Below are 13,101 nucleotides of genomic sequence, written 5' to 3' on the forward strand. Positions count from 1 at the left end.
GCTGGCAAAAGGCCAATGGAGGTGAAGGCAGAAGAGCCTTTGTTCTTGAAATTGGCATAGAAATTCCTTCTACTTCAACCTTCCAGTGCTGGGGTGACAGGACACCAGCCACCATACCTGGTCAAAAGTCATTTTTATATGACACACTGTCTACATTAGACAGATACTGACATTCACCATTATATGAGAACAAGCAGAAGTTCCCTGTAGTGTTCCAGAGACCCTCTCTCCCCTGCCCGGGTCCCACACCTACCCCTGACCCCCACTTTACTGCTATCTTGGGGGTCTCCTACTCAATCTGATCACACAGTTTAAAACCCCACACTGTCCCCATATTTCTGGCGCAGGTTACCCCTTATCTGTGTTTAGCTACATAAACACATATTTTCTCTAATGGACCCCATGTTGTGCAGCACGCCCTGTCCCATTTCTGTTGAATACAGTTCTCTGTGTATTTCTATATTTGGAAATTGTGACCATATGTGGGAGAGCAATAGGCCATGAGGATGGAGCCCCATTGATAGGGTGTTGTATTTTTCATCCCCTACCCCTACCCCAGAACTGATTTCTGCTGCTTCTATGCGTAGGAAGAGTCTTGACACCTTAGAGACCCAGATGGAAAAGAAGGCCAGCCAAGAATCCAAGTGCACGTTGCTTTCCTCATCAAGGAGACCAGGAAGGGGAGTCCCCTCAACCCCAGCTCCCAGCAACTTTGGTTAAAGGCTGCCAGTTCTCTGTGTATTCCTCCACCCGATTCAGGCTGATGGCATGCTTCCCACTGTGCTCACTGGCACGAGTGAAGCATGCTGCTCTCTCCCCCCCCACCCCTCTCTCTCCGTGTGAGGATACAATAAAGGGAAGGCCATCTGGTTGCAAAGCCGGAGGATAGCACTTGCCAGAAACCCACTGTCTAGGTACCCTGATCTTGGACTCCCAGCCTCCAGAACTGGAAGAAACAATTGTTGAAAGGCACCTAGTCTACCGGTAGTGTTGTTACAGTCACGGACTGATTAAAGCCTTATTGATACAATATACAATTTATTTACATTGTCTACTACCTTCCCACCCTGCACTGCCACCTCTTTCTGCAGTGTAAGGTTTGTGGTGTCAGGGATGTGTGTCTGCAGTCATCCCAGAAGCTGGAACTGTGTGTGCCTGGTACTTCACTGCCACTAATTTCTGAATAAACAGAGTATACTATGGGCAGACCAAAGCATGACAGTAGGGAAGAGCTGCTGGGTTCCATGACAAAGCACGCTTGTTGGGAGTGCCGTCGTTGACATCAGTGTTGCCTGCCTTCCCGTGTGACAGCCTAAGCTCACCAGCACGCGTCATCATCCAGAAGGTAAGTATTAGCAACATATTTTAACATGTTCACAAATTCAGAGGAAGAGCTGGAAAACGACTGAGGACACATATGCACGGCAGTAAACAGCGTTAAGAGCTGGCACCGGCGGCCCTCATTAAGGGCGGTTTTGCCAGCTAAACATGGGTATGTTGTGGGAAAAGCAACTCGGCAAATAGGAAACACAGTCCTTGCACAGAGAAATTCTGCCCTGGCATCCCCCCCCCCCCCCTTGCATCAATTCTCATGTTTTCCCCGGCTCACTTGTTCCAGTCTTTCCCCAACGTGATGGCAATTACCACCAAATAAGTGGAAACTGATAGGAGCCGAGATGAGTGGAGAATGCCGCGTCTGCAATTCCAACACTCCGACCATACTTCTTCGCCCCAAATTATACCATTCTGATGGGGAAAGGATCCAGCTTTGTCGCTGACTCCAGCATGAGGAAGAGCCGAAAGGGAGAGTGGGAGAAAAAAAAAAAACCTAGAAGGGGAGGGGGCGGGGAGGGGACGGGGAGGGGCGGAGCCTAGGCCGCTAGGCTGGGTCCTGGAAGATGGCTGAAAAAACCTGAAGCATGGGATTTGTAAGTTGTGGTATACTTTATTAAACACCACTCGGAAGGTACAAAAGTCCATTTTTTTTTCTTTTGTTGTTAGACAGAGTCTCATTTTCTAGCCCAGGTTAGCCTCAAACTCATTACCTTCCTGACTCAGCCTCCACAGTGCTGATGATACAAGTGGGCAGGCAGGCGTTAGAGCCTGGCTTCCCTTCCTGCTCTGCATGCTAGCTTTGTGGCACTCCTGGGTTTTTGAGCCTCCTCTGGTGAGTTTATTTAATAATGTGCTTACATTTTTTTTTTTAAAGTTCTTTAGCCAATAATGATGGTGAGGACAAGCCATAACAAAACAAACAAAACCCGTTTCTCTAATAGATCAAAATCTTCTGATACATTTGCAGAAACGAAGTAATGAACTCATAAATCATAATATGCTACGCTGGGGCACAGGTGCAGCACAGTGTAGGGAACAGGTGTTTTGGAGGCTAGGGAGATGGCTCAGTCAGCATGGTGTTTGCCAGGCGACCATGAAGACCGGAGTTCCAACGCCTAGAAAAAGGCAGGCATGGCAGCAATGTCCGTCATCCCAGTTCTAGTGGGCAGAGACAAGCAGAGACCGGACTCATTGACAGGCCAGGGTTGCCAAGTTGGGGACCCTGTCTCAAAATATAAGGTGGATAAGAACCAAAGAAGACAGTGGCCTTTGGCCTCTACACACACATGGGCACACAAGTACACAAGTGCATGCACACTGTGTCCCCCCCAGCAGGTGTCTGGGGTTGTGAGCCTGTTGTCATTCCTCTGCACTTGAATTTGCACTGTTGCTGATGACTCAGCTAGAAGAAAGAGGGCAGTGTCTTCAGCGAGGTGAAAACAGGGTGACCCACTTTCAGTTAAATCAAGTCTGATCCCAGCGGAGCCACTTTGTAAATTAGAATCCAAGATCTCTTTCTTGTGTGTGTGTGTGTGTGTGTGTGTGTGTGTGTGTGTGTGTGTGTGTGTAGGATGACTCTTTAACTTCAGTTGGTCTCCAGGCAAAGGCGTGCCTGAACTCCCCCAAAGCTCTGCTTCTATTGCCAGGGATGGATGTGTGACAGTGACCCTTGGTGTGCTGGCTTTTCCCTATAGAGTTGGTTTCTAAGCAGAGCTCCTTGAGTCCTCACTCTCAAAACTTTGCTTGGGGCTTTCATGGTTCCAAAGGGCTGAGTCTGTGTAAGGCGTGCTAAGTGGCTCAGCTAATTGACATTTTTACCTTGTGATGCCCTGGGACAAACGAGATGAGCATGGGGCGGGGGGTGTCTCTTCTCCCCACACCCATCACTGTGCCATGGCTTCCCCAGGCTCCCGCTGGGGACTGCACAAAGCAGCTGGATAGTCCGCAGCCACAAGGAAGGCAGGGAGCAGCCATGTTGCTAAGGGGTAGGGAGCCCTCCTGAGAGCAGAGAAGAGGCTGACAAAAAGGAAGAAAAGTATTTTACCTCAGAACTCCCAAGGACACAAGCCTGTGTGACAATAACCCCCTCTGCCCTTGCCTCTGCTTCCTTCAACGACAAGTTTCAAGAAAAAAAAAAAAAGAATAAAGAGTGATTCACAGAGAAATGGAGGATATCAGAATTAAAGGCCAAATGAAGGAGAGAAGTGGCTAGAAAGATTGGCATACAAAAAGCAGCAACACGTGGCTCCTTCCAGCAATGCTGTTTGGATACTTGGCTCTCCACTCCCCTCACTCTCTGTGCTAGTCTAAGGCTCCGAGTTTCAGGCGGAAACCTGATCCAGTGAATTCAAACCTGCACAATAGAAACACTCAGAAAACCCTATTAGCCCCATCTGTGAAGCTCTGCGCTCTGACCTGAAGCCCTTCCTGTGGTCCTTCAGGAACAGATGGTGGTGAAGGGTTTTCTTTTAGAGCCACTGCAGATGTGCTCAAGTTATCACTCTGCTACAACTTAGACATAATATACTCAAAACTTGGAAAAAATAAACTACGTTGCTCTAAGAGTGTTTGTCTGGCAAGCACATGACCCTGTGTTGGATCCTCAACAGGGCAGAGGTGCACACACATTCATATTTCTCTGCTTCTGCTTCTCTCTCTCTCTCTCTCTCTCTCTCTCTCTCACACACACACACACATACACAGAGATAATTTGCAATCTTTTTAAAGACCTAAAGTATTTCTTTCTCTTCTATATGTTTTAGTGTATAAAAACATTTGGTTAGAGCCTTAGTCTTATCAGAGAAACAATGAAAAGAGGTTTGGTCCTTACATTTTAAGCTTTGGTAATTTTTAAAAAATGCCTTCACATTTAGGGTTTCTATGTATAGTAGGCAGACAAGAATGTTAAATTTGGAGGAATCAATGCCAAAGATTATCCAAGTGATAGCTGTTTTCGTTCTTTGAGACAAAGAATAGGTATTTTTATTTTGGTTCCCAACTCAGCACCCATTAATCTTTTGTTGTCCCAATCATTCAAAAAATTAAGTTATCTTGGGAGTGTGGCATCCACCGAGGTGAAACTGTGGACAGACTTGCCTTTTTTTTTTTTTTTTTTTTTTTAATGTGTGGGTTAAATATGGTGTCTTCATCAATCTTCAAACAGCACATCCTGTCAGAGAATGTTTTACATTGTCTTGCAGTCTTTTGCAATGCAAATCACTTGTCGTTTGAGGAGAACTCTTTGGAGGCGCATGGAAGGGCTGCTAAGGATGGCTGGAGAGCACGGCACCGGAAGGATTCCCCAAGCCACTGCACCCAGGAAACTTCTCATTGTGTGCCTGCCGGCCAGCCCGCCAGTATCCTGCATTATTTAACACTACACTGGGTCAGAACAGTGCGGAGAAAGCACCTGCCTAAAAATAAGGGAAGTGCTCTGAAAAATCAATTCACACTACACAAAACAGAATCCAGCCTAGGGAGCTGAGCAAACAAATGGCCCTCTTTATAGATTGCAGTGTTAAAACAAAAACAGAACCGAAGCCTCTAACAATTTACTCATGGGGAATAAAGCTACTGTAATATAAGCTGAAGAACTGATAGCTTTTTTTTTCTTTTCTCTTTTTTTTTCCTTCTTCTTCTTCTTTTTTTTTTTTTTTAATGCCTCATTGGAAGCTATGACACAGAACGCATCTTTTCTTCAGACACAAATATTTTCTTTTGGCTCTAGAATTCATTTATCCAACGTTCAATTTTTAGTTGGAAATAAATGGCCTTTGCTACTAGCTTTCTTACTGCTGTACAGTGAGGATTAATGTCAGGGTGGGGCATTCTTGCAGAGACAGAGAGAGAGGGGAAAAAAAAAAAAAAAAAAAAAAAAAAAACTCTGACACAAAAATTACCCATGATTCGAGGAAGCAGAACTAAGGACCAACCCAAGGAATCTCTGTAGTTCTTCCACTGAGCTCCACCCAGATTTGATTGTACTCCCATGGCAGGAAAAATTGTCGAAAGAAATATTTGATGCATGTGTGTTTGCAGCTCTCAATGGCATCTAGAATCGGGGGGGGGGGGGTCGAGTCATGCATTATGAATGAATGGGTTTCCAATGGTAACTGGGAAACAGGGAGCTCAACCCAGGGCTAAGAGCCGGGTGGGGGAAGGGTAGAATCGCACACCCTCCGCCTCGGAGTAGCCAGGGAGAGGAGACCCTGCAAATTCAATACTTCATCCCTATAGTAAGATGCAGGAAAAGTAATTTTACTTGAAACAAGCCAAGACATTAAAATAACGACTAATAAGGATAAAAACCTAACCCGCTCACAACAGCTTTCTCCCCATACCTGTTAATTTGATGCTTTTGTTTAGGCAAAGAGTGGGTCCTCCCCTGTCTGGTAATTAAAGAGCATGCAGCGTCTCCGTGAACGGGAAGCGAAAGCAGGAGCAGTTATCCCCCAGCTATAACGTCAAGCAAAGGTAACACCGAGGACCTACCCATTTCTCCAGATCAACAGACTAGTCAGCGAGGTAAAGAAAGACACCACCCCCTCGAGGCTACCGCTGCAGCTCCGCGGCCACCCAAAAGAACAAATGCACATTTCTTCTCAAGTTCGGAAGCACCATGCAAAGAGACTGGTTAAAATTCCCTACCATGCAATGCAGCCATCATCAGAAGCCCAGCATATCTTCTGCTCTAAGTCATGTGCCAGCTCATGAACAGGACAGAAGAAGAGAAAAAAAAATGGAGGAAATGAGAGAAGGCTCAGGAAAGTCGGCAGGAATGTTTCTGGGTCATTAACAAGTAGGAGACCCCCTTCCGTATCCAGACCAATCAATCTTTATCTTACAGGACATCTTTTTCTCAGCGTCTGTTGAAAAGACTGCAGCAAGCCACACTGCAGCAAGGGATTGTGGGATAGGGATGCAGCAGCGAGCTGCAAAGAGATTCGCGGGTGGCTGGCTTTCCCCTCTGAGTCAGCAGTCAGCTGCTCGCGTGCTCCCGGTGCAAGGCCGTCAGGCTCCAACCCTAAATCCCTACTGCAGGATTAACCCCAGGAGGCGTGAGAAGCCAGCATCTCTGGCGGTGCACACAAGACTGGTACCCACCCAAGGATGTGATGAATCAGAAAGAAGCTATGCTGGTCAGATAAACCAGTGTTCAGGCAGGAAGAATAGATTCGGGTATCGATGAAAACTTCACATTTAGAGGCACGCTGTGGGTGGGTGTGACAGCATGCATTTTCAACAGTCAATTGAACTAAAATCTGTTTCTTTGGATGTCGCCGACGGCTTGAAACAGTGCAGATTATTTAAAACGCAAAATCAGTTTCACTCCACAGCCTCTTCTACCCACCCCGCCCGATGTATCTCCCAAGAAAAGGTCTGAGCAACACAATTCCACTGAAGTCAAATAATACAAAGGACACTTCTCTGGTTCTCATAGTTCTAATCACTTAGGGAGGGGGGAAAAAAAGTAGATGGAACATACTCCGATGGGGGGGAGGGGGCGGGGAGACGGGGACCAGACTCTGTTGTTTCTGGTGGTGAACTTCTCAGCTAAGGGCGGAGAAACCTGACAAACTTTGCCTTTGCCCATAACTTGATTTCCTACCAAGTCACCGAACGTACTTAAAATGTTAAGAGCACTGAGTGGTCAACACACTGTGCCTATCTAACAGTGCTTAGGCCTCGACTTCAGAATAAAAGCCATGCACATTAGAATGGAATTCCAGAACTGTACTCTCTCCTACAGCCATGCAGACAGGCTGATCTTTAACTGTTGGTTTAGGAGTGAGGACTAACAATTCTTCCTTCCATTAATGAGACTGTGTTTTCGATGGATGGCTCTCTTTCTCTCCATGTAGTTAAACCCTGCGATGGGCCCTTAAAGGAGCCATAACTCCTGGGGTCAGTGAAGGTTATCTGGGGAGGCAGTGGGGTGGGGAGTGGAGAGTGGGGTGATGTCAACTGGTCTTGGAAATGCAGGGACATGGGACTTTGGCATGACATTTTAGAAGCACTAGTTCTCAGAAACCAGAATTAACATTGTAGGGTTTTCTTTGTTTGACTTTGTTTTAAAGTCAGGGTCTCACTCTGCCTCTGCCTCCTGAGTGCTGGGGTTAAAGGTGTGCACTACCACATCCAGCTGAGGTTTCCCCCCCCCGTTTTTTTTTTTTTATAATAGCTTCATTGAACTGTAATCCATATTGTATACAATTATCTCACTTAAAGTGTACTTCAATCAGGCATGGTGACTCTCACCTAGAATCCCACTACGCAGAGGGCTGAGGCAGGAGGATTGCTCTGAATTCGATTTTCATAGTGAGTTCCAGGTTAACCGAGGCTGCAGAGGGAAACCTTTCTCAAAACAGCCAAAGTGCTACTACTGCTGACAATAAGGAAATACATATTTTAAAGCCCAGCAGCATGTTCACAGATGTGGACAACAATTACCACAATCAACCACAGAAGGTTTTTTTTTTGCAGCCTCAAAACCAAATCATACCCTGCAGTTTTGGGCTGACGTCACCTACCTTTCTATCCCCTATAATCCTAGACAGTTTCTAATCTACTTTCTGCTTGTGTGGACTCCTACTTGTAGCGGGAAATCCTCGGTCTTATTTCTGGGTTTATAGTTGAAGAAGGAGCGCAAACTCAACCATTCATTTCGATGAGCACTCACTGACTAGGGTGTTTCACTGGTTAGGCACCGAGGACAGAGAGGGGAGTGTAACAGACTTTTAGCCCTTACACCACAATTAAATACAGACTGCATGCAGGCAGTTATATTGTTAAAAAGAAAAAGTAAGCACCGGACAGCAAGAGGAATGGCATGCTCCGAGCACCCTCAGGAAAGGTGTGTAGGACGCAGAACAAGCAAAGTCTGTGGTGACAGCTGCTGGAGTCCAGAGGAAAAGCAGGACAAATTGGAGTCATTTTTTGTATGTGATGCGTTCCCAAAATGCTCGCATGTTAAAGGCTTGGTTCCCAATACCCTATGGCCTCGGGGAAGTGACTGACTTGTGAGTACTTTGACTTTTATCGAGGGGTTAACCCCTTGATGGCTTCATAACTTGATGGCATTACTGAGAGAGAGGTGGTGGGAATTGAAGGTGGGCCTCCCCAAGGAGAGGAGGTGCTAGGCATGTCTGAAAAGATGAATCTTTTGTCCCTCTGTCCTGTGCTCCCACTTTCTGCCTGACCTGAGGCGAGAAACTCTGCTCCGCTATGCCCTTGCCCGAGGTGCTTTGTCTCGCCCACAGTGTTGAGGTCAAACAACTGTGGTTTCGAACCTCTAAAACAAACCTTCCCACACTGAAACTGTTTCCCGGGTATTTGTCAGCTACAACAGACTGACTAATATAAGGCTCATATTTTATGTCCAGTCTTTTACTTGGACAGGAACACTTACTCTGTAGATATAGCATTCCATATGATAGCCCTACTCCAAATATCCTTATCACTATGGCTTTACTACTGTCTGGATGGGGTAGGTGTTGGGAGCTCAGCTGCAACCTGGGAAGTGTATCTAAGGTTGCCATTGGGAAAACGCAGCCTTGTTTTTAGGTCTTAACATTGAGCACAGCTGGTTGGAAGCTGGGGCTTGGATCGTTGGAGAATGTTTTAGCAGGGCCACAGCATCTCCCTCTTGATACTCCCAGGCAACAGGTGCAGGGTGGTGGTAGTGGTTGTTGCTGTGTCTCTTCTCTCCTATGGCCAGATGTGGGACTTAGAGCAGAGAAAGGGGACTGGGACTGCAGGTAAGTGGTAGTGTAAGTGACTGGCCCGCACAAGGTGGTGTGTTTGATCTCCACAACAAACAATTAAGGCATGCCAGGCCTTTACTAATTCCTCCCAGCATGCTGTCCCTCCCCCCTTGCTTCTACTCAATTGAATCAGAGTTCATTGTCATGAGCCAGTTTGACGACGGTACGCACTCTGTAAATATATAGATGGTGAATAATCATAAGACCAAGACATCTGACACCCAATAAGGTCAGTGGCATTGTGGAATCCCATGACCCAAAATGTATTGGTGTTATAGGATATGAAGATTCATGCAATTCAAGGCACTTGAAATGCAGTCTACCTATCCTTAAGCAAGGCAGTTTCTCCTAGAAAGTTAACTACTTGGGGTAATAGAAAAGGCTGTTTATGATCTGGCCACTGCTGTCTTCATCTTTCTGTACCTTCTCTCTTCTTCAGCTATAGGCACAGTTCCCAAAATATTCCACCCTGTAAAGCTTTTTGTTTATTTCTAAAGAAGTGACCTTTGACCCGGAACTAGAACCAAGCCCTATGGGCTGCTGGGATATGCATCTGTGAAAGGTGTATCTGGCTGTTGGAGGGGAGTTGGTGTAGTACTGACAGTTGGTGCTAGGCATAGGGGTACCAAACACCCTTCAATGTATGGTAGAGCCTCACACATGTATATTTACCCTCCAAGTTGTCAACAGCATCCCCTTTGGGAAATATTTTTCCCTAGGCTCATATACTACTTGTTCTGGCAAGAATACACATCTTCTCCTGCCTCCTTCCCCTGCTTAACTCCGACCCACCCCTTCAAAGTCACCACTCACTTAGGGAAGATACCCTGGCTCCTCCTCCAGTTACTAGATGCAAGTTGGTGGGGATCCATTCTTGCTCTGAAACATTCCTGGCTAAAAGTCATGAGATGGTCTATCTTGTACTCCTCACTTCCCAGGCCCCAGTGCAAGGCTTGTCCCATAACAAATACTCAGTAAATACAGAGAATAGTGAAATTTTCCCATAAAACAATGAGTGGCAGAATGTGATGCAAAGTGAACATTCATCTCACAACTGGAAAATAGCTGGACCAGAGGCCATCAGGGCAAGGCAATTCTTTACATCGGATGAGTGACTTACACTTTGGAATGGGCTTTCATCATGGATTTTCTCCTTGAACTCCAAGGCAAACCTCCAAAAAGGGTAAAAGTTGCTATTACTATTATTCTAGTAGAGACTAAAGTTTAGGAAAGTTAAGTGCCAGGTGGAAGGAGTAGCTGCTATATGGTAGAGTGAACTGTGTGTGCCATGGCGCCCCTAGTGGATAAGCAGGAGCAGGGAGAGTAGGCAGGCAATGCCAGAGTAGAGCAGAGCCAGCTGGTTAGAGGGGTATGTATGTCAGTGACATAATAGAGACAGCCAATGAAAAGGGGGCAACCTGAAACCAGAGGGCTTAGCAACTGCCCACAGTAGTCATTACTTCCTTTTTCTCATCTTTGCTTTCAAAGAACTCTTGTGAAAAGTCATCGCCCAACTCTTAGGAAAGGTGAGGGTCAGGAACAATTGTTTTAACCCAAGAACGGACATCAGAACTAATCTGGCGTTGGTATTACCACTAAATATGTGCCCAGTTCACAAATGACCATGTGCCAGCTGGTGTGTTAGGCAAAGGAAAATAAATGATAGGAATAGAACTTCTAGAAATCAGCCCTAGGGGGGAGGGCTCCCTGACTCTAGCTCATAGTCATGGGGGTTGGATCCAACGAGAAGGACAGCTCTTTCCAGCCAGCACAACAGTGGCAGTAACGGGGACCTGGACAGAGCACCCCAATTAAAGACATGTTTGGGTGGAGTCTGCCCAGCACAGAGCACAACAAAATTATTGCTTTCCTTCCTCCAAATCTTGTCTTTCTGTCAATGTCCTTTGAGTTCATGATACCTTTCCCATGATGACTCATAGTGAACAGACAACAAAAATCGAACCCAGTAATCCTACACAGGACGGAATTTCTGTTGGTCTGGATGAGGGAACCAAGCTGTTTTCTGTAATGGGCACTTTCGAGCTGCCCCTCTGTAATCACCTAGCATTATGCCTGATATCCAGTTCCTCTATAATTTGTGGATTTCATCGTCTTATTTTCTTAACTGAAAAGCGTATTTTCCTATCTGGGTGTTTATGAATCTTTCCCTTTCCTGACCTTGGGGTCTGTGGCTTGGCAGTCTTGGCTATATGTCATCTCCGGAACCTGGGATGTAATTTGTGGAAGCTAGGACACAGGTTCGTTTAGATCAAGTGTTTCCCCATGTACTATGTTTACCTGTAACATCCATTCCCCTGAGACTGCAGCACCAAAGCCCTAAAGACCAGCACAGCCTAAAACAAGAGAAATGTATTCATTCATAGTTCCAGAGGCCAGATGTCGAAAACCAAGGTGTTGACAAGGCCAGGTTCCCAAGTGTCCCTAGCGTCCTCTGGCTTACAGACACACTACTCCAGTCTTGTTACACGCTCTAACAGGACTGTCTGTCTGTGTGTCTCTGTCTTCACATGGCATTTTCCTCTCCTTGTCTCTTTTCTCAGAGAAGAAAAGAGGAGAAACCAGTCACACTGGATCAGGGCCCACTCTATGGTCTCACCATAACTTGACTACACATGTAAAGATTCCATTTCCAAACGAGGTATCAAGGGTTAGGGCCTCACTGAATTTTGTGCGGGAGGGGCCATGATTCAGCTCGTCATATCGACATTGGGTAAAGGGGGTAACATGAAGCAAAGGCTGATGCAGGCTTGCCTGAGGGTCACCTGGGTTCCCCCCACATTCTCCTGTTACAATTCTAGAGTTTACATTCAACGGGAAGCGTTGTTTGCCTTGTTTGTGTTGAACAGTGGTGGACTTGTGAGTTTGCAACACAGCTAAGAAAACAGACAATTGGTGGGGAAAGGGGGCTGTGAGCTCTGGGCACCAAGACGACTCTTATCCACCTTAGCTCTCCTCTCTGTATACGGCAGAGTAAGTGAAGACACAACTGCCCTCGCGGCATGCCTAACCTGCCTGATTGCTTTGTATGACTCCGATGATCCAAAAGGCAAAAGCAGGCAGCCTAGCCTACTTGGCTGAGTTCTAAGCCAACAAGAGGGTCTGTCTCAAAAAAAAAAAAAAAGAAAGAAAGAAAGAAAGAAAGAAAAGAAAAGAAAAGAAAAGAAAGGTGGTGGCATCTGAAGGACAGCTGAGCTTGTTTTCTGGCTTCCACATGTATCAGCACATGTACATTTGGAAACATGTACACAGAGTTTATCCATAGCAGTATTAACATGCACAAGAGAGGCACTTGTTTTGCTAGCCGGATGGACGGACAATCATACTTCTTATTTTAATGGTTAAATTCAAGGTAGGCAAGTCCCTGGAGCCTAGGGCGTTTCTATCTGGTAAGGACTCTACCACTGACCACGTGATCCTACCTAGCAACCACGTGGGCGTGGCTGACCTCGCCCAGAGGCACAGCTAGACAGCCCGCAGGAAGCAGTTAGGTGGTTGACTAGGTGCGCAGCTACTCCTGCCTGGCTGGGCGCCCTCCTTTCTCTTAAGAATATTTGTTTCATGTGGTCCACACAATAAAGTACATTTATAGCAGCGTAGAGATCTGATCCCTAGAGGGGATCAGAGAGAACCTGGCGCACGTTCCTCTATACTAGGCAACTAATCCTACCTCCAGGGCGCTACCATTAAAAAAAAAAAAAATCACGCTCAGTTTGCAGGTCCAGGAACTTCCTGGTTCTGCGTAGTCACGCCCCCCGTTTCTATGGCAAAAGGTCCCTCCCCCAGGAAGCCAGCCCTGTTTCAGCTAAAGCAGGCAGCCAGGCGCTTAAATAGTAAAGGCTTTGCCTGTAGATTTTCTTCCTTTCCCTCGGTGGGTTGCAAACCTTATTCCTCACAGGGAACTAAAAGCTTTTTTTTTTTTGGTAGAACTGATAGAAGTGGCGGTGATGGGCGTTGCCCGCTGCGGTGACAGCATTCTAAACTG

The 13,101-nt window shown here is 46.3% G+C and overlaps 1 protein-coding gene across 5 annotated transcripts in view; it reads right to left on the reverse strand.

Moving 5' to 3' along the window:
• The window catches only part of Trim2 (tripartite motif containing 2), a 144,211-nt gene that overhangs the window by 53,834 nt on the left and 77,276 nt on the right, over positions 1 to 13,101 (reverse strand). Inside the window, exon 1 of one of the 5 annotated variants that reach the window (XM_051157367.1) lies at positions 5,983 to 6,233. The exons of the other annotated variants lie outside the window; for them this stretch is intronic. Coding sequence (XP_051013324.1) covers positions 5,983 to 5,985 — 3 coding nt within the window. The 5' untranslated portion in view covers positions 5,986 to 6,233. Of the gene's footprint in view, positions 1 to 5,982; positions 6,234 to 13,101 lie in introns of those variants that run through there. 5 annotated transcript variants of the gene reach the window in all.

Source organism: Acomys russatus, chromosome 15 (genome assembly GCF_903995435.1).
Source record: "Acomys russatus chromosome 15, mAcoRus1.1, whole genome shotgun sequence".
NCBI classification, from domain to species: Eukaryota; Metazoa; Chordata; class Mammalia; order Rodentia; family Muridae; genus Acomys; species Acomys russatus.